Source organism: Vitis vinifera, chromosome 1 (genome assembly GCF_030704535.1).
Source record: "Vitis vinifera cultivar Pinot Noir 40024 chromosome 1, ASM3070453v1".
In the NCBI taxonomy this organism is placed as follows: Eukaryota; Viridiplantae; Streptophyta; class Magnoliopsida; order Vitales; family Vitaceae; genus Vitis; species Vitis vinifera.
The window spans coordinates 13,494,836-13,521,594 of record NC_081805.1 but is presented as its reverse complement, the minus strand read 5'-3'; the positions used below and the strand labels follow the sequence as shown (position 1 = coordinate 13,521,594).

At 33.7% G+C, this 26,759-nt stretch overlaps 1 protein-coding gene across 2 annotated transcripts; it reads left to right on the top strand.

Annotated features, from left to right (window-relative positions):
• Positions 1 to 2,178: 2,178 nt before the first annotated feature.
• LOC100242045 (serine/threonine-protein kinase VIK) lies at positions 2,179 to 26,622 on the top strand. 2 transcript variants are annotated; one of them, XM_002266293.5, is made up of 11 exons: positions 2,179 to 2,841; positions 6,858 to 6,932; positions 13,296 to 13,412; positions 19,381 to 19,475; positions 20,434 to 20,554; positions 20,681 to 20,760; positions 22,657 to 22,716; positions 22,970 to 23,091; positions 23,187 to 23,272; positions 23,359 to 23,474; positions 26,159 to 26,622. In XM_002266293.5, exons 1-11 carry the CDS (start codon positions 2,533 to 2,535, stop codon positions 26,283 to 26,285), a joined length of 1,308 nt encoding a protein of 435 aa, XP_002266329.1. In that variant the 5' UTR covers positions 2,179 to 2,532; the 3' UTR covers positions 26,286 to 26,622. The 2 variants fall into 2 exon arrangements, with proteins under 2 accessions (XP_002266329.1, XP_010653853.1); XM_010655551.3 differs by lacking the exon at positions 26,159 to 26,622 and adding an exon at positions 23,616 to 23,996 and having other exon boundaries at positions 2,234 to 2,841.
• The last annotated feature ends 137 nt before the right edge of the window (positions 26,623 to 26,759 follow it).

Sequence of the window (26,759 nt, the reverse complement as noted above, 5' to 3'; positions counted from 1 at the left end):
TGGCATCATTAAGACAGATTCTACAATTTACCTCCCAATCTGCTTCGACATGATGTATTTTGCGTGAGTGAGTCCCCAACTTAGCTCAATTGTATTTTGTGTCTATGCCTCAACCTTGTTCATGAGGGAGGCTATTTGCAGATATTTCTCCTTGATGGCCTTGGTAAGTTTGGCAATGATACGAGTCATTTAAGCTAATTGTTCTTTTATGGATGTAGTGTATGTTATCGTTACCGACATAATTACCGAGAAGGAGAAGTGCAAGCATCATAATCTTTTGATGAGTATCCTCCCTTAGAATCCTAGTTAGTGATTCAAAATGTGAGTCAATACTAGAGTTGGCATCGACAATAAAGAAAGAAGACTTATTTCTATAGTCTTTTTAGTGTTGAAGAATGTTTTTTTGTTTTATGAGAACTTTGCCCTTAAGGTGATGAGTAGTTAGTAAATGTCATGTGTCTCAACTAGTTTTAACAAAATAGTGTGCCCGTTTGCTTGCTTTACTAAAGTTGAAATGGTTGTTTCTATTTTTCTACATTTCATAGGGCTCATAGAACTGTTATGCATCAATCAAGTAATGACAATCTTATCATTGCCCTTATTGACATGCACAACTTTAGTCTTTTTTAAGGTCATCATCTTAGTTGTGATTGATTTTTTTAGCAAAAGAGATGAGATATAGAGAAGTCCCGCTTACGCTCAAATTTTAAAAGTTTTACAAAATAGGTAAGACAATAAGAAAAATATGTGAACAAAATTATCCACATTAGAAAATTTGTGGGGTGTAATTCTCTGTGGTTTTCCAACAAAGAATATTGTTCACTAATTCATTGCTTTGATTACAATCCAAAGGATGGTAATTAAAGTGTTCTCTTAGTTGAAGTTTAATCAAGGGCCCAATGCAGCTTCTTCCCAAATGATTTTGTTAACCTTTGAGGATGGTGAAAAAATATTTAAGCATCTTGTAAAGCTTTTTCAATCCCTCCTTAGAAGCCCTTTCCCTTGTGAAGCTCGTTCCTCCACTCCCTCTTTATTGTAGGAAGTGACCTTTATTTGTAGGTAAAGCTAAGGAATTAACTTTTAAAATCTCTAAAATTTGATTGCTTAATTCTAAGAATTTGATTCCTTGATTTTATCAATTCGTCTCCTTTATTTAGAAAATATGCTAATAAGAGAATATTTATTTTTAATTCCCTTTGGATTTCAATTTTTTTAAATTAAAAAAAAAAAAAAAAACAGTTTCCTTCATTTAGGAAATTTGTCAACCAAAATTTTTTTCTTTTTTTTATTATTTTAATTATTTTATTTTATTTTGAAAATTTAATATTTTAGTTTTCCAAATTTTTCCAGATATTCACATTTTGAAAGATATGTCATGTATTCAATGAATTACATCACATGCCAAACCTAAATTTTATTGAACTAAGGAATCATAAATTTTGATGATCTAATTTAATTTACTACATTTTTTATATTTATAATATTCTCAAAAAATTATTCATTTAAGTTTTAAATTTAATTAAAGTATATACTTGTACATATAATTACACTTTTAAAAAACTATTAAATAAAAAAAATAAGATAAAAAATAATAAAGTACTTCACAGTCTTTTTTTTAATATTACTAATTATCTTCCAATTGATCATATTTTTTTTGTATTACACGTGTTTGAAAATATTAAAATGTAATGAAATTTATCTCACATTCACTTTATTTGTTATCAACATACATTTTATTAATGACCAATAACAATCTATATATATATATATATATATGACATACTAATATTTTTAGAATGTAATTTATATAAATTATTCATGAATTCAAGCTAGACTCTTTGCACACCGAAAGTTGTAATCAACCTTTTGAGATCTACAATCACTTTTCTCGTTCTGACCAACTTAATTGTAGAGTACTCTGATTCACGATCAATTTGATTTACGAATACCCTTCTCATTTTGACTAATTTGATCAACAAGCAACCTAATCTACGATCAACCTTATATATAAATAAAATAATTTTAATAGATATATTATGATTTATTTTATTATTTTAATTTTTTAAAATATTTATATGATTTATGATGTATTTTTGTTTCATTGAAATATTTTTTTGGGACTTTTGTCGGTTATTACTGATTTTTCATGTGCCTTTGTGAAATATTTCTTTTCGATATTTTCTATTTTTTTAATGATATTTTAATTTTGTTGGGAGGAAGTTCCGGCCAATAATATTATTGGCGTCGGATATGTTTTTGGCATTTTTATAATTTTTTATTTACTGGATTGTGCGGATTAGGACTTGGGAGTAATAAATGTTATTGGTATTGGAAGCTTCCCCATCGTGGGCAGAGGGAGAGCAATGATTCACACACATTGAGGAGAGAGGGAGAATCTCATTCTGTTGACAAAGTAAAACAAGACGAATAACAGATGCAAGGCTCCGCCTCCTTCACACCCAGCTGAATCCATTCGCCTTATTTCCATTCATATCATTGTTGCTCGCTCCCTCTGCGATCCGATCTCTACTCATGAGTTGCAGAGACGACAATTCCGGTGGCCACTCCTCGACGTCTGCCGCCGGGAAAGACAAGGCCTCTGATAAGCAGAAGGAGAAGGCCCGGGTGAGCAGGACTTCTCTCATACTCTGGCACGCTCACCAAAACGACGCCGCTGCCGTCCGCAAGCTTCTCGAGGAGGATCAGTCTCTTGTTCACGCCAGGGATTATGATAGTAGGACTCCGCTTCATGTTGCTTCTCTCCATGGTTGGATCGATGTAGCCAAGTGTTTGATTGAGTTCGGCGCTGACGTCAACGCCCAAGATCGATGGAAGAACACGGTATTCTTCTTTCTTCTTTTTTCGCTTTACTTATTTTTGTTTGGTTTGTCAAAACAAGCTTTTTATTTTATTAGGCTGGGATGAAAAGGGAAAACCTGAAAGCGGAAAATTAACACATTTCAACCTAATGAAACCAGATCTCAATCATATCACATTTCAACCATACTCTCATATGCATTCAGTGGTGACTGGGGATTGTGGATCTTTCTGTTCACGTGTTCGGTTTTAAAGACTCCATTGGGCTCTTCTTTGGTGAATAATGAAGTGTAAACGTGCTAGCCTTAATAATTTGTTGTGTGTTTTCTTTTTATTGAATCAGTCAGGAGTTCGAGGTTTGTGTGTTTTTATATTGAATTGGTTTGGATTTCGATGTAAAATGAGCAGAACGACTATATGAATTCACTACAACAGGAATAGAAGAAGGATTTTTTGAAGAACTATTTTTCGAGTGCCAACCACTTTGTAGTATTGTAGGGGTATCCCCATCTCATTATTACTAAACTTTTGAAGGAACCACAAGAAAGGAGAGGCAATCAGAGTGAAAAGGAAAGGGAATGTACTGAATCAATATCAGAATTAAGAAATTCATTGAAATTTTCATAAATTTATAAGGAAACGGAATGAGAATGAAATTGATTCTCTTTGAGGTATTATTAGTAGTAGTAGAGATAGAATGAGATGTATAATGTTACCACAGTGCCTTTATCCATTTTATTTGTAGATGTATGATTGCAAAGAAAAAATGAGTTAATGATTGCATGAAGGAATAAAATTTATTACAATGTTTTTTATTACTTTGTTTGATTAAACGGATTTTGGATAAAAAAAAAAAAAAATTCTCCTCTTACTTTTTTGATTTGTAATTATTTATAAGTTAAATACATCTAATTTATTTACCTTTTTTATTAATAAAAATTTTTAGTTGTATAACAAAGAACTGTAATATGAATAATGCACTATTATATTGGGGGCATGATAATTGTTGCTAGGTACAAGAGCAAATTATGCAATCTAAGGAATCCAATTCACGGAGTGTGAGGGAGTGAGTTTCCTCAAATTTGAGGAATGGGTTTCCTTTGTGGTGGGACACACAAACATTTCATTCCAAAGTTCAAATAGACAAAGGAATAGGAGGAAAGAGAATGACTCCCTTTCTTTGATTCTGGAGGAATCAAGTAAACATGCCCTATATGAAAAGTAGGATCTGGCTAAGATTTGATTGAAGAAATTATTAATTTTTTTTTTCATAGGTTGTTAACTTATTGAAGAAATTTTTTTTTTTTTTTTGATAAGTAAATAAATTTCATTAAAAAAGAGACGCTAAAATAGCGAATATTTGAAGAAATTATTAATCAATCTTATCATTCCATCATATGTGGCATATAAATCCACTTTAGATGGCTTTTTCTGGTGGTACATGATTTCTGGAATTAGCATGGAATCTTTTAATGGATGCGTGCGTGCTTGGCTTTGTGATTAGGTGGGAATGCAATTTCTAGGTTTATTTTGCATACCAGTGGGTGAATATTTTTGTTTTAAAGAAAAGAACTGAATTGAATCGCATGTGTTAATAATTTCTGGAACTAAATAGACCTCAACAACATCCAATGAATATCACAAAATATTCATAAATGGCATTATTATTGTTTCCATGAGTTGTGGAGAAATGCTTGCTAGAAAGTCTCCAATATATGAACCATTGTTATTTTGCGATAGATAAATGAGTTCATTACAAACCAAGAGGTGCACCCAAGTACACATGAGGTATATAAGATAACATCCAAACAAGGGGGAAAAAGGACAAATGAAAAAGACATAAAGGGTGAGCACCAGACTTAAAACCCTCTGGTACAATCTATAAAGTCCAAAAGGGAAACTCTTTTATCAAGGAAAGGATAGACTGTTAGAGCAAGCATGAAACAAAGCTTCAGCCCCTTTGAATGCTCTCCAATTACTTCTTCAGGGAAACCAAAGTAAGAGGGCGTTATCCACAATTTCCTTCTGCCTCATGACTTGTCTGCCAATTTCTTTGCTAATTTGACAATGCCTCTTGCATCATTCTCGGAAGAACTAAAGTGACTGCAAATAATATTAAGATAATTGACCACATGTTTTGGGCCCCAGACAAGGGCACAAAAGATGATTGACCTTCTCTTCCATCCATTTTGCACATGCAACACTAATTTGGAATACTGCATCCCTTCCTAGCTTTTTCTTTCTCCTTTTTTTTTTTTTTTTTTTTTTTTTTCTGTTTTGATAGGGACATAAAAGAGAAAATATCGAAAACACCAAAAGAGCTAGCGCACCAGAGCACCCAGGACCTATACAACAGGCCCCAAAAGGCAACGCATAAAAGAGGGAAAACAAAAAACTACTCCCTCCCTCAACAATAACCAAGCAATTTACAAAATCAATTAAAGGCACAGAGCCTTCATCTATGTACACCTTGAGCCACAGGAAGCATCCCTTCCTTACTAGCTGGTCATTTGCTAGGATCCTCTCCCAAACTACTATCAAGACATGGAGCACCACCTTTTATAGAACCAAATCAGTAGTCACCTCATCTATTTTTCAATCATGGAAGTTTCTGAAAAATCTCATATTCCAAGGATCCACTACCTAAATCCAATAATGCCACTTTTCTTTGTATTTTTACTTTATTTTTGTTGTTTTATATTATTAAGGGAAATTATATTTGCATTATACTAGATCAAAGTAAGAATGTATAGAAGAATTAAGGATGAGAAATCTTTTAAAAGAAATAAAGGTTACAAGAGCCTATAAAAGGAGTAAAAAAGAAAACAAAATAAAAAAATCCCTTGCAATAAAAGGTCTTTGATTTTCCACTCGTAAGGAAAATACTTTATTTAAACTCAAGGAGGCTTAAGATCGCCAACAAAATTAATTAAAGAAGTGACTCCTCTGTTGTCCAGCCACATTGCTCCCTGATTTGCTTGTCTATGATTCCATAAGAATGTGCAGGTCATCCCTACCTAGGTCCCCAATTCTCCTCATCTAATGATTATATCTCTAAGATCCTATAAGACAGTTAGCCAGGTAAGAGAAAACCATTGCTAAATCACCCTCCATCAGTCAATTGGTCGTGCCCATTCCCTTGCAACATTGAGGTCCTCAATTAATGCAAATGCTTCTGGCCTTTTTTTTTTTTTTGCTTTTTTATCAGAGCTTCTGCCTTAATATCTGGTATAGAAGTGGCTCTCTTGAGAGCCATCTGTAACTTCACTTAGAAAACTACTATCACCCCCTTGTAATTCCTTTCTGAAGTCCAACCCAAATAAGCTTCTTACTTGCCTAGAACACCAATCTTCCTCCTGCACCTCCCCTTGATCACTCTTCTTCAAGATATCCATGTGTGCTATAACCTGCTATAGCCATTTTCCTAACTGTGGCTCATTAAACTCCACCAATTTCTTTTTATCCATTCCTTGCCTGCTTCTATCTTACAAAACCACCTCTTGGTTTACCAGATGCATTTCCTTGCTATCTCCCAGATTACTCCACAATGCAGTTCATATAATAATGTTCATGATTAACTTCACTGATTATAAATGCGTAGTTCTGCATTTCCTTTTCAAGAATTTGGATCAAGTATCTTCAATCTATAAGCAGGGGATCATGGCCCAGAAGTGGCAAGATGACGATTGCCCCCCTTCCATTCAGTCTTTCTTTGCTGTGTGAACAAGATCTTTGTATGTATGGGCTTATTTTTCATAGATTGATTAGATGCCTTTGTATATATAGATATATAGATACGTTGATGGATCTATATGTATATAGATCTTCATATTGATTGGATGCCTCTTTATAGATCTTCATGTGTGTTTGTGTGTATATATATATATATATATATATATATATATATATATATATATATATATATATATATATATATATATATGTATTCAACATTATCATTTCACTTTTGGCAATCGGTGGCATGCTCATTCTTTACTTCATTTGTTTTTATTATCTGAACTAGGATTTTCTTTTGACAGCCTCTTGCTGATGCAGAAGGAGCTAAAAAACACAGCATGATAGAGCTGCTAAAATCATATGGCGGCTTGTCTTATGTAAGTTCAGTGCTTCCTGTTAATCTGCTTTTTATTATTTGTTTTTCCAGTTATTCCCCCGCTCCTCTTGATTCCATCACAACATCAGTGTATTCTTCCTCATTATTTTGAGATACTTAGAAATGCTGGTGGCTTCTCTGTGAAATGCAATCCTGAAGCATATCTCCAGATAGTTTATGATCTTCTCATACTTGAGTATGTCTGAAGTTGCGGCTTTTGCAGGCATCATATGTATATACCATGTATGTTGATGCACCTTTGCTTAGGTAGTTCTGATATATTTCTCTTTTGGCCTATCAAGAAAAGAAAAAAAGTAGGTTTGAAGTTGATGTGAATATCAATTTTGAAGGCATGCTAGATGCTATTTCCTAGTTTAGAATTAGAGGAACTTAAAGTTGCTTTACATTCTTTCTACTTAATGTGGAGGTCTCATGTGTCTTTACATTGTTCTGATAAAGGTCCATTGTCACTAGCAATGTGGAGTGGAAGAAGATAAAATGGGAGTTTATAAATAGTGTTCCTCCTATAAGATGGAACCTCTCTTTTGTTTAAGATCTGCATATGTTTTGTTTAAATAATGGTTGCAATTCCTTTCACCTATAACATGGGAATAATGCAGTGTTTCTTGTAATTTGCTGATGAAGCTACATGTATGTCATGCTCTTGTTTGTTTGTCCGGTCAATTGAATGGGATGATAGTTTCTGTTTCACAAGGGAACTATTCTGAATCCAAGCCTTCTTTACATTGCCACTCACATTCAGTAATTGATTACTGAAGAGAAATGGTGAGTATAAGCAGTTGTTTGTATTCAGGAGTGGGGCTAGAAATTTGTAATCTGGTATTTCATTTCATAAATTCATGATGATTGGATATGTAGATTTCAAAATCTGGAGTTTTCATGTGACCCCTGCCCTTAAGGCCTGACGTAAGTGGCAATGGGTTGTAGTGGGGGATGTTGGAGATTTCAGGTTAGTTTCCCAAAATAAATAGAAAGAATGTTACTCATAAAAATTACAAAAAAAAAAATCCATAAACTCCATATGATTTCTACCAATAGGCTGATCGTTCACTGCCACCATGGCCAATACATGATAATGGAGTACTTCTGATAGAATATGATTGAATGTACCTGGATTTATCTTGGAAGTTCTCATAAGAACTTTTAAGAAAGATGATGTTTAGAAGATTCCTAGAGACTAAATGTGTTTTACCGTTGGGCTAATTGCTGCCACCATAGGTTACACACGATAAAAGGGTAATTTTGGTGGGATAGTGATGTAGAACAACCCTAGGATGGTTGCCTACAGTCAAATAGGTGGGCTAGGGTTTATATCTTTAGGGTTTAAGGAGAGGAACAAGGAATGGAGTTTAAAGTTTATGACAACAGAATAAAATATAGAGAAAGAAGATAAGGAGAAGAATGTTAAAACCTTAGAGTCGTATTAAGGCCTTTTAGGAGTCTTACCTACAAGAAAATCAATGGAGTCTCACCATTGAAAATTGTGAATTATACAAGAAAATGTAATATCATTAATCATCAATCAAAACTTTGGTTTATATAATTAGCATTATTCATAGTCTTCTCTAAGAAATCCAAATTCCACTAAAATTCTAATTACCTATTATGACTCTAATTCTAATTCTCCTATAACCTAATTAGCTGCTCCTAATTTAACTCCAATAAATACTAGTCCTAATTTAATTTCAACTAATACTAATGTCTATCCTCATTAGATAGTGTTGAATCTCCCCGGATTTGGTGAAACCGACAATTCCATATTCAGGGATATTTTTGTAAATTTATATATTATGATTGTTTGATCTCAAAATCAGTTGTCTTAAGCTCAATGGACATTTGGAATGTGTGAGATGAAAGGTTTTTGTTGCCTTCTAAATTTTTGAAAACATTACATTTTTTTTTCTCATAAAACACAAACACACACACACACTACACTTTCTCATATTATGACATTGATAATGTGTAACTCTTGCCTGCTTTAACACAAGTTTCACAACTCATTTAGAGTTCTAAAATCTATATGAACTCTATATTGGTCTCAAAATGCAAATGTAGGATAGCAATGTAATAAGCCAACTTGTTAATGTGGCCCCTGCTGGGATGCTGTGAGTGGGTCCTAATTCAATGATGAACACATCAGTAGGATTTAGTACAGTTTTTCTTTGCATATAACAAAGGCTTATGTAAGTTCCTTATCTGGTTTTAATTTTCTGAATTAAAGTTTTAGTAGACTTTTGGAATTTTAGTTCTTTATTTTTGTTAACATCCCTTCTTTATAATCTTGAAAGGATTCAGTAACTATGCTTATAAACAAGAGTTATTAAGATGAATGAATTAAACTTTTTGATATGCAAAGATAAGATCTCTCTCTCTCTCTCTCTCTTTCTCTCTCTCTCTCTATATATATATATATATATAGATATATGAAAGGAGCTATACAACAAGGTACACAAGTTGTATACAAAAGGAAAAACAAAAGGTATAACCCAATAGAGGGAATATACAAAAAGGTGCTGCCTTCCTCACCTAGAACCCACCTAATTTACAAAATCGATTGAAGGAATTGTTCTTTTTGTATCCTAACCCAATATGCCAAACTTCTATTGATTGCTTCACATTTTGGAAGGCTCTTTGATTTCTTTCTTTCCATGATGTCCAAAAATGCACAACTGTACCTTCTTTCGCTTTCTTCCCTCAATCAAAATCATGCCAACTTAAGAGAGTCTCCCTAACTTAAAAAGGAAGGACCCAAAAGACTCTAAATAGAGAAAATATCAAATGCTCCCTAACTTTACAACAATGAAGAAGGATGTGGTCAATAGATTCCTCCACACTTGCACAAAGATAACATTGGTTTGTCAAAGTCCATTCTCTCTTATGAAGCTAATCTAAAGTAAGAACCTTCCCTTAACATGCTTCCCAAGCGAAAAAACTAACTTTAGGTGGAATTCACGAATTCCAAATAATGTCATTTGGGAAAGAGCTTGAGTGCACTAACTCTAACAAAGAATAAAGAGATTTCACTTAAAATACACCATTCCTTGAGCCCTTCCACACCACCTTGTCTTTCTCTCCCCTCTTCACAAGTTTCCCTTACAACTTGAAGAAAAAAGACACCACAACCTCTAACTCTCCATCATTTAGATTTCTAGCAAAACACAAATTCCAGAGTCCCACATCCCCTTGAACTTCCCAAACATCTGCTACCTAGGCCTTCTTATCCAAGGCAATGACATATAAAGAGGGCAAGACGAGCATAAGGGTTCCTGTTGCACCATCTATCCTTCCAAAACTTCACTCTCTTCTCATTCCCTAACTCTAAAGAAGTATTATTGATGAAAAGGTCCTATTCTTTCCTAATAGTCTTCTAAAGACTTAACCTTATACCCATCTCTCCTTATGTAATACCCCCAACCCCCTTCCTCCTCACCAAACTTCTCCTTAATAACTTGCTTCCAAAATGCCTCTCTTTCTAAGACGTACCTTTTGCTCCACTAGTCTAGAAGAGTCTTGCTAAGAGTAGAAAGACACTTAATATTGAGCCCTTCCCTTATCTTTTCTTTGCTAATGATTAACCAATTTACTAAATGGAACTTTTTCTCCAAAACACCTGCTCCTTAGAGGAAGTCCCTTTGAGTCTTCTCAAGCCTTAATCTGACTTTTCCAAGAAGGCTAAACGAAGACATTTTTTATTTATTTATTTATTTTTGATAGGTAAAGAAAAGAGACACCAAAAGAGCGACTCAATGTATACAATACCTATACACCCACCGCCAAAACGGCCAAAAGGAACAATAAAAGAAGTGCCCAGTCGGGTCAAAAAACAACCTTAACTAGAGCCCAACCAATCAAAAAAACTAACTAAAGTTAGAGGGTGATCAACTATAAATAGAAGGCTAAACAAAGACATAAAGTAGATAGGCAAACTGGACAAAGGTACTATGTATCAAAGTAAGTCTCATCCCTTTAAAATATACTGCCTTTCCCACATTGAAAGCTAAGAAGGAAACCTTTCCTCGCCCTGCCCCATTTTGTTTCTACCTTGGATGGGCCTCCTAAAAGAAGAAAATAGATTGAAGGTTTCCCACCCTACATCTTAGCTCAACCGCCAAATCATCTGCATTGCATTCCCACCTATGGAGATTAGTTTGCTTTTCTCAAGGTTGATTTTAAGATCTAAGATAGCTTCAAACCACATAAGAAGCCAACTAAAATAGACCATTTAAGAATGAGATGCCTCATAGAAGATAACGGTATCATCAACAAACAACAAATGGGAAACCTCTTCACCATCACCCTTCTTCTTTTGCTCTGAAAACTGACAAAAAACACCCTCTCTGGTCCTCTCCAAAAGACAATTGAGCGCCTCATTGCTAACACAAACAAATAAGGAGAAAAAGGGCCCTCTTGTCCTAGTCCTTTGGAACTTGGGAGAAGTTAATAGGGGTACAATTAACTAGAATAGATAATTTCACTATAAAAATCCACTATTTAATCCAACTCATCCATTTCTGGCCAAACCCCATCTTTTCAAGAGCATCTAACAAGAAGCCTTAGTTAACATAGCATAAGTCTTCTCAACATCAAGCTTATAAATAACTCCATTAGAATTGCCCCCTCAACCTAGAATCAACAGACTCGTTAGCAATAAGAACCACATAAGATATGTCTACCTCTACAAGAGCATTTTGAAACTTGGAAACTACACTTCCTACCAAACTAATTGGTCTAAAATCTTTCAATTCCTAGGTGTCACCTTTCTTATGAATAAGCATAAATAAAGCGGCATTCAAACTTTAACAAATCTTTTTTGTTCGTAGAACTCCATGAAGAAGCCTAACCCTTCCTTTTCCACAAAATCCCCTTAAAATTGCTAAAAAACCAAAGAAAACCCATTTGGGCAAAGAACTTTATCCCTATTCAAAACTAACAAAGCATAAAATACCTCCTCCTCGGAGAAAGACACCTCTAAACCATCGAACTCCTAATTATCTAAGGCTTTGAACAACATCCCATTCACATTAGGTCTTTAATCCGTTGAATTAGACAACAGATTATGATAGGCTTGAGCAGCCCTTTCCTTTAGTTCATTCTCCTCATATAGCCAAGCACCATTAATATCGATCTTGCCTATAAAGTTTCTTTTTTTTATGCATGTTAGCCATCTTATGGAAGTTTTTAGAGTTTCTGTCTCCCTCCTTCAACCAAAATTCCCTCGATTTTGGGGAACTTCTTCTGAAGATGCTCACTTGTGATACTCTTCTCTTGCTAACCTTTTAGCTTCAACCTCCTCTTGTCCCAAAAGCCCATCTAATTAAAAGTCATCTCCCTTTTAATAAATACATTATCAAATACCACTTTGTTCCAAACCTTTAAATATGATTTTAGTGCTTTCAGCTCTGACACCAAAATAAAGGTACATGAACCAATGAAATAATATCCCTTCCACCAACTCTTAAACAAATCTTTGAACCCATCAACTTCCAACCACATTTTTTCAAACCTAAAAGGGATATTGCCATGTCTCATCTCTCCCCCATCTAACAGTATTGGAGAGTGATCTGACATTGATCTTGGCAAAGTAAATTGAATCAACCCATTGGAGTGATTTTCCCATCCTTCCATACTAGAATCCAATTTAATATGGACTTAAATTGGTTATTCATCCCTCCACACCACGTAAAAAGGCCCCTATAAGTGGAGATCACATAACTCTAACTCCTAAATAATATCTGAGAATCTCCTCATGGTTGCAGTCAATCTCTCCTCTTTGTTATGTTCTCTTAAAAAGCGATTATATTGAAGAAGTCCCTTCCAACACATTAGGGATCATCACATGGCCCCTTTATAGCCCCCACTCAAAGCCCAAGCTTCTTATACCTTAATTTTAGATGGATAAAATCTTGCCTATATTTGAATGTGTTAATTCATTTTGGAAGTTGTCGTGAGAGAAAATATCACTGCTAGTAAGAGCAAAACTGTTGTAGCAACTACTTTGAGACAGTTAGAAAGAGACCCATAGTTTTTAATAGGAGGTGATGGGATCCTGCACTAGAGAAGCAAGATAGAAAGTGAATGTATTTAATTCCTTTATTGGTGAACTAGTGATACAAACAATGCTACATAATTGGTAATCAAGCTGAACTTGGTTAATCAAATTACAATCACTTATCATTTATGACCAATTTTTGCTTTAATAGGGAAAATCTGCATCATGTTGATTGTTAGCGTTCTGGTTAACATTAATGCTTGGTGTATTAGATTTCATGCAAATGCTTTATACCTTGTGGAGTTTGCAAATGTAAGTACCTTATAAACTCTTTCTACTTGTTTATTGCCACAGGGACAAAATGGAAGCCATTTTGAACCAAAGCCTGTTCCACCTCCTCTACCAAACAAGTGTGACTGGGAGATTGACCCTTCCGAGTTGGACTTCTCAAACTCTAGTATTATTGGAAAGGTGTGATTTTATTTGCATTGGTATTGGTGATTAGCAAACTGTACTAATAAGTTACATTTTGATATGGTATATTGCTTAGCTTGAATTTTAAAATATGGTGTGTAATCCAATGTTATTCAGTTAGAGTTTACTTACAAAAAGAAAATTAAATGGACAATTAGGAACATAGAAATTAGAAGGTACTTGCACAAGAATATTGTGTGTAGTGCCTTCGACAATTTCTTCACCCAACAATAAGACTTAGTCAGTATGGACAAGAATCACACTTATGAGAACTATCATGAAAGTTGCAAACACCATGAGCACCACTACAACCTAGAAAACTTTGGAGGAGCCATGATAGAGCCTTGTATTAAGGACGACATCAATAGTTGAGAATAAACATGACTAGGAGTAGAGAGGGTCTCACTAGCAAAAATATGATCTTTAAAGCCATGCAGATTTGAGTCTAAACTAGATAACAAGGAAACAATCATGAACTCCTTCCAATATTACTTTTAGTGCTCCATGTCAACATGAAGAGCCAATATTATTATTATTATTATTATTATTATTATTATTATTATTATTTTGATAAGTGAAAAGCCAATATTATATTTAATTAATCCCACAAATTTTTAAGGATATTATAGAACTAAGAGAGTGATTTTTAAAACTGCTTTGTGCTGAAGGTTTTTTTATAACTCATAAACCTAAGAGTTATTAGTGATGAAAAAATAATCTCCCTTGTTTCATTACATTCTATTTTACAATACAACTCATAAACCTAAACTCAACTTCTATGCAAGGTCTAGCCACTATTGATTGTTTTTTACTTCTACAAGTAACTAGATTTTCTCCTAAGAAGGTATAATATCCAATAGTTAACCTTCAATCGACAATTGATTCAGCCCAATCAACATCACTATAAGCTTCCAATTCCATATTTCGTGTCTTCTAAAATAGGATTCCCTTGCCTGGTGGAGACTTTAGGTAATGTAGGATTCTGACTATTGCTTTCATGTGAGATTCATATGGTGAATGCATGAATTGGCTCATTACCCCTACAACATATGAAAATAAATTAATTTCTCCACTAATCTTTGATAAAGGCCACAGTCTACCATACCATCCTCTATTTTTCTTCCTAGTTTATGATTTTTCTCAATCGAAGTCTCTACTGGTTTGCACCCAAGCATCCCTGTCTTCCTTAGCAAATCGAGGATATATTTCTATTGGGAAATAAATATTCCCCTTTTTGAACGTGTCACTTCAATCCTAAAGAAATATTTTAGACTCCCTAGATCCTTGATCTCAAATTCATTACACAAATAAGTTTTTAGCTTTTGAATTTCCCTCTCATCATTTTCAATAACAATAATGTCATCCACATAAACTATCAAGGCAATCAACTTACAAAAGGAGTTGTGTTTGATAAATAGTGTAGTACCCTTGGCTTTGATGATAGTTCATTTTTATCATTGATTATGTAAATCTCCCAAACCATGCTCTTAGAGATTGTTTAAGTTTATAGAGGGACTTCTTAAACTTGTAGACTTTGTTCTTCCAAGCCTTGTTACCAAACCCAAGTGGAGTGTTCATGTATACCTCTTCTTCTGAGTTGTCCTATTTTGTTGTGGGGCATCTACACATGAAGATTGATGCACAATACCTTCATTTTGGAGATAGGTAACAGGATTATAGTTGAAGTATTCCCTCTCATTATCTAACCTTAAGGTATGGATTTTGGTACCAAATTGGGTATAAAGCAATTTGTAGAACATTGGGAAAATGGAATTAACTTCCGATTTGAATTTTAGAAGATAGATCCAAGTAGTACAAGTTTGCAATCATCAATGAAGGTAATGAACCATCTAGAACCTGAAATTTGGAACTCTAAAAGATCCTCAAACATCAATATGTATTAAACTAAAAGGAGACGTTTCCTTTTTATTTCTTATTGGAAAAGGCACATAATGGTGTTTTGCAAGCTCACAAACCTCACAATGAAAATCATGGGATTTTAGTTTTGTCGAACAATGTGGGAAACATTTTTTTTCAGAAGAAAGAAAAGTGGGTGTCCCAACCATTTGTGCCATAGCCATATTTAATCAACTTTCGAGGGATTGTTTGTGGTAACAAGAGCTTGTGAGATACAATCACCAATCTTCCAATGTGTATTAAGGTAGTAGAGTCCACCTTTCCTCTCACCATGTCTAATCATCCTCCCCGTTATCTAGTCCTGAAAAATGTGATGGGAAAGGAAAATGTTACAAAACAATTCAAGTTTATAGTGATTTTGCTAACAAACAAAAGATTACAAAAGAAGTTTGGAACGTGTAACACATTTTGCAAGGTTAGAGGAATGATGAAGGCTATATACCTTAGCCAATTATGGAAGAAATAGTGTTATCAGTAACCTTTACTTTTGGCTGACCTGAAAGTATCGTATAATTGGAAAAGAAATTGTAGTGACCTATCATATGGTCAGTAGCACCAGAATCAAAGATTCAAGTGCTCAATAAACAATCCCTTGAGGCACTTAAAGCTTTGATATTACCTATTTGGATGAAAGAACATGAGGTACTATTTGCAGTGGGAATTTGGCCATGTGTTTAAGCTTGTTGAGAAGTGTTTTCAGCTTTTCATGATGCTCCTTGTTGAGTAAAATAGTTTCTTGTTCAATAGCAGGGATACTTTCATGAGAGACATCAATGGTAGCAGCTTGATGTGCCTATCCAAATCATATGGCTGGTTTTCCTCCTCTACTGCACCCCCCTTTGCCTCCTAACTAAGCCTTGCCATGGAAATCGAGCAAGATTCACTTGTATGTCTTGGTTTGTGATAATAATTACACCAAAGTGAATTTTTATCATCTGGTTTCCTTCCTTCTCTTTGGGTGCCATTGGCCTAAAATTTCCAATAGTAGTTAGTACTAAATTTTCTTAAGTATAGCCTCCAAGCATCACAACTTGATGACTTTCTTCTCCGATCATGTAGGCATAAATCCCCCTAATGGATGGGAGAGTTTCTTTCCCCAATATTTATACTCTTACTTGATCTAATTCAGGATTAAGACCAACCAAGAATTAAAATACTCCCTTGCTACATTATCTTCTTCAATCTAGTAGTGTCCACAGCATCTACCATTTCTATGTGCTGATAATGATCTAATTCTAGCCATAAGCTTTGTAGTTTATTGTAATATTCAGTCATAGACCAACTTCCCTGTTTAGTAGCATTAATTTTGACACTTCAACTCATATACATGTGCCATTATTACAATCTCTTTGGTGGTGGAGAGAAACGAGTATGTTTGGTTAATCTTCAGCTGCGTGGAGTGTAGTAGCCAAGACATGACCACTGAATTTTCCTCATCCCATAATTCATAGCTTGGATCATTAGAGTCAGGTTCTGATTTGGCACCTATGACATAGACCATCTTCCCTTTACTTTAAACAAAAAGTTTGGTTGAATGGGACCATCGTAGGAAATTTTGGCCATTTGAGTTTTTTAGTGGTGAATGGTAGATAAAGGAGGTAAGTTTTGGAGTGTGGAGTGATTGAAGGGTAGGGCTATTTCAGAGGATGGTGAATTTTCTCTAGTTTCAAACATTTTAGGGAAATGACAACAAGGTTTTGAGTTTTTTGGAGAAAACAAGAGATGTCCTCAAGGGAATTATAATGGGGAGCTAAGGTACCTACAATTAAGGTTGGTTTAAAAAAGAATGAACAAGTTGCAACAATGAAGGTTTGTATGTGACTGAGCAATGAAGGCTCCATGGATCTTGACAGTGTTAGACTTCCTGCTCTAATACTGTGATGAAAAAATAATTTCTCATTTTTCATTACATTCTGTTTTACAATTTATATACAAAAGAAAGGTTGACAAGATCTCTTAAATTAAGCTACCTATCAAAAAAGGATCCCTTAAATCAAACAATCTGATTGCAAGGGTTCCATATGGAATTTACCCATATTCTTGGTGCTAAAATCATGGGTTAAGACTCATTTGTAAATTGGTTTTGCACAAACTAATCATTAGAGGATTAGCCTATGAAATCAGCAATTAATTTCTCCTGCCATATTTTTTCCTTCTTTCTTTTTTTCTTTTTTTTTTTATTCATTTTTTCTTTTTTTTATAAAAGGAAAAAATATGGCAGGAGAAATTAATTGCTGATTCCTTAGGCTTATCCTCTAACGATTAGTTTGTGCAAAACCAATCTACAAATGAGTCTTAAATCTTCTTAGAGGTAGGTATCATATAAGATGATTTAAGACTGATTTGTAGACCGTAAACTTAAGCACTAAACCTTAATATTATGTTGTAGCCATGACATAGTCATCACATATTACATCTTCGTATTCTATAGCCTTGCACATAAAGGGCTTATCTTTCAAGTACTTCAGTTTTTGGGCCCAGAGAAAAATTTGTGAAGCATGGACACAAGTTAGATGATTAGCACTATTTAATCTTTTTGATATAACCAACTTCTTTATGCCATAGTCCTTGAGTGGTTGTAATTTACCAGCAGCTATTAGGAAAATTTTAAACCAGAATTATGAAAAACACAAAAAATCCTCCAATCTTAAATATTGAGAACCAGAGTTTGAGAGTGTTAAAACTTGAATCATCCAAAAAATTAAAATCAAAAAATCAAAAAAAGACTAACATCAAAACCAACGTGCCCTATGTTTCACATAACCAAAAAACATCAAGAACTGTCTAGACAACAAACAGATTTGTTCAAACTTCAAGCAATTCAAAAACACCAAAAGCAAGCTGTTGAAGCTCTCTTAAGGCATAAAAAACTTTCAAATTCAATAAATCAGAAAGCCAACAACACTTGAGCCCTTCAAAGCCTACACACATCATTCAGGAAGAATCTAAGAAGGAACACTAAACAGCCACAAATTCCAAAGCAGAAACATGAGGGATGAAATTTTGAAATTTTTGAGGTTTTCTTAGTGATTGTGATGTGTTGGGGTGGGGTGGGTAGTTTGGTGTTTGGAATGATCTATTCAATCTACAGTCAACTCTAGAGATGATTGATCTCTGATTTCAATTTAGAAGTAATAACTTGTAAAATAGGGTTAAGATTAGGATAAAGAAGAAAGAATAGGAAGAAACTGTTAAAAGGTTTAAATTCTTCTAATTTGACTTCCCTATTCCTTCATATCCATTTATATTATTAACTAAGATTAAATACAATAACTATTAACATGAAAATAACAAAATTAAAGAAATTATGACAATTCACAATGATAACAAGGACCATTTTTTAAATAATTATAATAGAACACAAGAAGGATTTTTATGTCTACAATTTTACTGATATCCAAAAATATGTATGATTTTTAATGGCTTCAATGCCTCTTACTATGCTAAAAGTTTCTATGTTCTAATGTCGGTAAATTGTTAGGATTACCTTTTAGGATTATATCACCTTTAGCCATGGAAATCAAATGTGATTTTAACAATTGTATGACTCTTGTTGCCTGTAGTTATTGTTAACTAGACATGGATTGTTAACAATCACATGGTGAGATATTTGACTTCCCACAACCAAACAAAACATATATTTATTTTATTTTATTTTTATAACTGAGGAACCTTCCATGGCCAAGCCCTTAGGACTCTCCATGGGGACCCAAACCTCGGGGTACTGATCGCCCCACAACAACAACCAGACAGACATATAAATGACATTGAAATGTAATGTCTCATTCATTGGATTATTATAATTCACATTTATTATTAATTTTCTCCCAAATTGTTTTGCATTGTTGGGAGCTTTATCCATTTTCTCCCAATTAGTTTCAAATTGTTTGTAGGGTGTGGCTTTGACTCATTGGTTCCATCAATTAATTTTATGACCCAAAGTTCCATTTCTGCTTCTTAGAATGTGATGGTTAGCATACAAAATCTTGTTGTATCTCTCATTCTTTTGGCAAGATGTAATCTTACCAATTATATCTTATGCTGGTAGGGCTCTTTTGGTGAGATTTTAAAGGCCTGTTGGCGTGGAACACCAGTAGCTGTGAAACGCATTCTTCCATCTCTTTCAGACGATAGATTGGTGATGTAAGAATCCTTTATATTTGTACATTTTCTACAACTGGGCTTAGGCTATTTTAAGCTCAAATGGTTGTTTCATTTGAATAGATATTTTGGTGATGTATGCAATTGGCTGAACATTGCTCATTGTAAATGGGTTCAATACAAGAATAAAAGACAGATATTTAGAGGGTGTTTGGTTAATCAACTTAACGACCTAATATGACCTAATAACTTAATTTAAGTCATTAAGTAAATTAAGAATGTTTAGTAAAATAACTTAATATCACAACTTAAAGTTAAAAATAACTTTAAGTATTATGTCAAAATAGTAAGCTTATTCTTACTCTCAAATACTTTTGTCTCATTTATCCACATCTAGTGGGAGTATAGACTCCCATCCATGATTCATTTTTTATAGTAAGTATTTTGTGATTATTATATGTATCTATAATACTTTAAATGTGAATGTTTAATAAATAAATTTATTACTTAAGAGTAATGAGAGTAAATATTAGTTAAAATTAATGAGGGTAAATATATCGATTTGATGATTTAGAAAAAATCTTAAGTTAACTTTACCAAACAACCTTAACACTTGAAGTAAAAAAATCAAGTAATAAGTTTTAAGCCAATAATTTAAGTCAAGTCATTAAATAATGAGTATTAAGTCTTGCTAAATGCCTTCTTACATTTTAATTAACCCTTAGATACGGTCCTATCAAAAGGGGAAGGAAAAAAAAAAGAGAAAAAAACTAGATATGTAGCGCCTTTAGTTTGCGTCTTTCTTTGCTTTTCTTTTCTTTTGAATTATGAGAGTCTATATCGCATACTTGCACTTTGTGGGTGCTAGACAACTAGTATATTAAGTTCCATTGAATCCTTTTACAAGAAAATGCAACTAAAGTTGAATTCTCCTTCCAACCCATTTCCCTTTTATTAAGAATGTAAGTACCTTACTAGGTTTTTTGCTTTCCTTATTCAGTCAGGATTTCAGGCATGAAGTTAATTTGCTCGTGAAGCTTCGTCACCCTAATATAGTCCAATTTCTTGGAGCTGTCACTGATAAGAAGCCGTTGATGTTAATTACAGAGTATTTGCGAGGGGTATATGAATGCAGATTTTTCTTATTGTTTCAAATTTATCCTCTGCAGTTGTTATTTTTCTAGTTGCTAAAATGTAACCTTTTCTAAGTGGTCACCCTTAATATTTGTATTGGTGTGCTGTTTTAGGGTGATCTTCACCAGTACCTCAAAGAAAAGGGCTCACTTAGCCCATCAACAGCTATTACCTTTGCCATGGATATTGCCAGGTACCTGAAGATATCCTCTCTTTCAAATTGCAGAGCATAACTTGGATGCTTTATTCCTCTATGCTTAGAAATTATATGAAATAATGAAGACATGGAAAAGTGGGAAAGCAGATCTTCCTTAAATCTTCATTTGTGTTGTTTGGAGTGCTACCATTGCCTGAGATTTTCCTTTGACATACTCCAAGTTCAATTCCTTATAAAGATCCAGTCCCTTGGCCCAATTTTAGGTATGAATCAGTTAGATCATTAGCAAACTGAGAGGGGCCAGATATGATTTCTCCAACTGACTAGTTTTTATCTCCTGTGGTGCTATATAAGGAAATGTAACTTATCTCATTTCAAAGCATTTGCAGAGAATCTGGGATAATTTTATTCAAACTTGTTGCATGACACCCATAGATTAGTAATTTTTGAAAAATCTCTCATCATGCATGACCAAGTTATGGAAAAGTATATTTATTCGAAGCAATTCTGTGTAAGACCAACATTGTTTTCCTAATGATAAGGTGTTCTTGGAAAATGGAAAAGTAGAGGAAGGAACTGCTTACCGAATTCTACCACCTGTCTCATGTTTCAGCTGAAGAAGAATGATACTTGCTCAAAGATGAAAACAAAATCTTTGAGACCAGTTCACCAAATGCAGAGGGTATTTCATTCTGTTCCAATCATTCCAGTGTTAAAGTTCAACACCCATAAAACAGAGAAGTTTAAAATCAATGTGGGATGGGATATACCAAAGTGATTCCTAGGTGGTAGTTTTGACAATCATTTGAAATAAAAAATCTATCCTTTTATCAGCCTATCATATATGTGTGTGTGTGTCCTCACAGCTTTCTGCATTTCATATTCAACAGGTCAGAATAAATTAAGTACAACTTTATCTGTATTAAATCAATTGCAACTTTATCTTCTCAATGGAAATTTCATTATACTACTATATTAGAACTTTAGCTGTCAATCATTTCCATTTTAACCATATATCATTTGTTTGAAATTCTTTTTGATGAAAAATTATTATTATTATTATTGCTACTGTTGTTGTTATAAATAATATAGTATTATTATTAGTAGTAGTAGTAGTGGAAATAAAATTTGAAGAGGCTTTACCATAGATTGTACTATACAAGTTGCTAATTTTTGTTGTAGTAGTGGTGGTGGAAACAGAATTTGAATTGGCTTTACCGTAGATTGTACTATACAAGTTGCTAATTTTTGTAATATAAACATACATATGTGTCAGAACTTTTGAAGTGATATTTTCTGTTATCAATTTATTGATACTGCCATCGTGTTACTTCTTGTTCTTTGTCTCTATCTGTTTTTTTATTTTATAAGCCTGTAGAGGTTGTTGAGGATCCAGTTGTTACACTGTTGACAAATTAAAGATCGTTTTTTAGTAAATAGATTTTGTAAATTTTTTATTTTATTCTGTTATAATATGTTATATTGTCTTTTATAGGTTTGTTAATGGTGGATGTGTATGATATGGAGTTTGAAAGAATATTTGTGGAATTTTATTGTTGATTTGAATCTCGTTCCAACACAAACCAAATGTTGAAATAGGAACAAAAACAATTTTATAACTTTGTATTATTTGTTCTTAAACACTGGAACAAGAATTGTCATTATCCCAGTTTTTCCATTCCAGGACTGCAAACTTCATTTTCATTACTTAATCCTATGGAAAAACAAACAAAAAAGGTCTAATTTTCTTTGGTAAAGGAAAGCAACTCCTTTCTTTTTCTTTGGGGAACCTACTCTCTAGAATGTGGCCATTCTTTAAGGCCCCATTTATCCCATAAGGATGTACCAAACCAATATTGGGAAATGCCAAATTCAGTTTCAGTGCACTAGATTTTCATGCTGATCAGAATTTCATAAATCTTATTTGAACAGAGGCATGGCTTATCTTCACAACGAGCCAAATGTCATAATTCACCGAGACCTAAAGCCAAGGTGAGTTGATTTCTGCATCTAATTCTGGTGGGCACATAAGCATGTCATTGCTTCATTTCTATTCTTCAGTTGGTATATTGAATTTTATATTTATCTGCGTGAAATGGAGATCATTTTAGGAATAATAGATTCTTAAACAAACTTGACCCTTACCAATTTCACAAAATTTCTTTTTTTATTTTATTTTCTTCCTCTTTCTTTAATCATGCAACTGCGTGCTAATCATTTTTCTATATCTGTCTGTTAATATTAGGAATGTTCTTTTGGTCAACACCGGCGCCGACCATTTAAAAGTTGGAGACTTTGGACTGAGCAAGCTCATCAAGGTTCAGAATTCTCATGATGTGTACAAAATGACTGGTGAAACAGGAAGTTGTGAGTGTCTGACCATAAAATTCTCTTGAATTAATATGATTCTTATATACTTTTTAACTTATTCTTTCCTTGTCAATTGATGGGACAAATGAAAGACCGATACATGGCTCCTGAAGTTTTCAAGCACCGGAAATATGACAAGAAAGTTGATGTTTTCTCTTTTGCAATGATACTGTATGAGGTAATATTTGGTTTTGATGAAAACTGGAAATGAGATGTAAAGTACGTTTAACAACATCTAGTTCATGATATCCTTAAATTGTGCAGATGCTTGAAGGAGACCCACCATTGTCTAATTATGAACCTTATGAAGCAGCTAAATATGTGGCAGAAGGACAGCGGCCTATGTTCCGTGCGAAAGGATATATTACTGAACTGAAAGAGTAAGTCAAGCTACATCTTTGGTAGTGTGTGTATATATATATATGTGCTAATGGAATTATGGGATCTCTTACCTACTACCTCTCTTTAGAAAACTAATAGGAACTTTTTAATGAAACAAGTTAAAATGGAAATCATCTCAGGTGGACCTTGAAGCTCTTGTGTTAGTGTTGGTTGCTCATCTCGTACCACACCAAGACTATTGGGGGTTGGCTCATCAATAATATTTCTCATATGATGGGGAGATTCATGACAATAAAGCCTTACCGTGCTATCGATTGGCTACATCATCACCCCCCCTTTTTCATTTGTTGATGATGGGCCATTTTGTTTTCTCACAGCTTTGTCCCATGTAATTCCACCTTCATATCGTTCTTGCAACACCTTCAAATTAAACCAGATACTTCTTAGTGGAGTCATTAATCTCTTACATGATAAAACCATGTTATCTGATACTCTAGTCTTGTCTTTTGGAGGTGCAGTCTCTAAGCCATGAATGCAGCCATTTCTAACTTTATTGTTTATTGACTTTTCTTTTCTTTTTTTCCTTATTTTTTTATCAGAAAAAAACTAATTCACTAATATAAATTTTTAAGAATAAATGAATCTTATCAAAATCCACATGCCAGTTGTATAAGGTAGAACGTCTCTACACTCAAGGGGCTAAAAAATCCCTTACAAAAGAAACCCTATGTTTGGCTTCTCTTTTTGCTTAAAGATCAGTGACATTAGCAGCAGAATGAGGAGGCCATGAAATAGGATAGCCAGAGTCTTGAATTTCATCTAGAATTTGAAAAAGCAACCCATCATACCTCCAAGGCACTCTCTGTGATTTAGGCATATAAGATATCAAAATAGCATAATCCCCTTCAACCTGTAAGTTAGAGAGGCAAAAAGCCCTGGCTTGTAGCATGCTTTCTATAAGGGCTAAAATCTCTACCTCAATGGCTAAATCTTCACCTGCTGGTTTTGAAAAAGCTCCCACCATTAAACCATTATAGTTATGATCACCCCTCCAATTCCCAATTGACCTGGATTACCCAATGCATAATCATCGAAATTTAACTTGAATGAGCCAAAGAAAGGTGGAACCCAAATAGGGAACAACTTCCTTTCTAACCCTTTCAATCTACATATTATTTCCAATCAAGTTGTAGAGCGTTGAGATGAATACCCTTAATAGTTGTAGTAGAGGCCTAGAAAAAATGTAAATTTCCTTCTTTTTTTTTTTTTCTTGTCTTGTGAAACATCCATCTCTATCCTCATTTTATAGAGATGGGATTATTGAGTGTCATCATATTGTGCCATGAAAGTTAGCCAACTTTATGGATATTCATCAATCACATATTGCATGAAAGTACTTCACTGATACCATCCTTCTCTAGTAATATTTAATATTCATCTTCAGTTTGTCCCCTACAAGTGTCTAGAGGGTAATGAAAATTGTAATTTTTTTTTTTTTGTCTCTATTATTTAATCTTTACCATCTTTGTATGGTTCTAGAATAAATTTTTGACCCTTCTAATTTTTTTATTAAACTGTTGTCCTTATTTTATTAGGGAAAATGCTGGTTGCACTATCACTTTTATCACTATTTTTACCACCTTGTTAGATGGAACATGGTGATTGAATGTGACAAAAAAGTGGATCTATTAAATCAGGTAATAAAAGTGATGGTGCATTAGAGCGCCATCGTATCACCAAAAAACAACATAAACAAATGAATTTCAACTTAAATATGTCTACTAGGCTTGTCACTCTTCATATTATTCCTAAGACTAGTTACTACTACATCTACGTCCTATATCTCTTTGTTCATGTCAATATTTGTACTTGAACATGGAACCTTTCCCTATCCCTACCCTAACCACTTGCCACTTGAGCTAGGCCTCAAGGCATTCATTATGTAACGACCATAGATACAATCATTCATCCATACATATTTACATACAATCTTCTCTGCTAATTTTTTAATTAATAACCCAAGGCCTTGTATGGATACACTTCTTGTTTTTCATTTTATAAAAATAGAAACTTCTATATCAAAAGTAAAAACTCTTGTACAAAAAGTATAGACTTACCTTATATCCTTAAAAATTGTTTTAAAAAATTTTTTAAATTGAAATAGAAAATTTTTTAATAGCTCAAAATTTTTAATCAGTTTTAGAAATCATTAACTTTTCAATGTAAATCTATACAAGTTCTTATATTCTAGATAGAAGTTACTGCTATTTTTCACTTATTAAAAACAAAAAATAGGAAGTGCATCCAATTAGACACTAAGGAAGTGGCTTTATTTCCCATTCTCTTTGAATGAAACTGAACTAGTCTTATACTTCTGTTTCCTTTCAAACTCTTTGTGCGACCAGTCTTGCTGCATTCCATGGCAAATGAATCAGAGGTTGTTACCATATACTTTGTGTGACTCTACTATTGGATCTGTATTTCTATATGCTATATAAATTCTAACAATTGGTATGCTAATCTTTATTGAAATAAATGCTTGTTCAGAGGAACAATGCTTGGCCAATGGCATAAATCAAAGATGTTTATGAAATATATTACCTTGCTTTTGGGTAGAAGGAATATTACCTGTACTTCATATAAATACACAGAAAAAAAAGGAGAAAATAAAAAGGTAAAAGAAAAAACTGGTTCTGATTTCTGTTATATATAATGTTTTTAGGTTGACAGAGCAATGCTGGGCTGCTGACATGAACCACAGACCATCTTTCTTGGAAATTCTTAAGAGGCTTGAAAAGATCAAGGAAATTCTACCACCGGATCATCACTGGAACATATTTACTGCATAATACATGAGAGATGACATTTTTCAGATATGTAGATGATTATATTGCCATTTCTAAGTCACCTCCCGTAATCCTAATTGTGCAGATGGATGTATGAAAATACTGAACAGGTAAGCGTGACAGAGTGGCGATGTTCATTACTGTTTTTAGTCACATTCTGTGTTTTTTTTCTTGATCTTGAACCTGCTTGTCAAGGAGCCTCGTCTAAATCAGTTTATTAGAAAGTAACCATCCTCTAATCAGCATTCCCTCTTGTTTCCACTTAATTGTATGCATTATAATTGATAATGATTACTCTCAATGGGATGGTAAATATTCTATGTGATTTGCTATTTTATAATTCTCCTTGAAGAAGTGAGCCATTTTTTTTTTGTTCTTTTTTTTTTTTCCTTCTGCTGTTAGATTCTCTGGAAAAATGCTGGATTTTAGGTCCTTTTGTGATCATATGGTTTGCGTGGGTATATTCCACACGCTCAA

Bases quoted from the DNA above. Each gene is read 5' to 3' on its own strand.
- LOC100242045 (XM_002266293.5), top strand. From the start codon at position 2,533: ATGAGTTGCAGAGACGACAATTCCGGTGGCCACTCCTCGACGTCTGCC. The intron at 23,273-23,358 runs GTAATATTTGGT...TAAATTGTGCAG, and splicing joins TTGCAATGATACTGTATGAG to ATGCTTGAAGGAGACCCACC. The intron at 23,475-26,158 runs GTAAGTCAAGCT...TAATGTTTTTAG, and splicing joins TATATTACTGAACTGAAAGA to GTTGACAGAGCAATGCTGGG.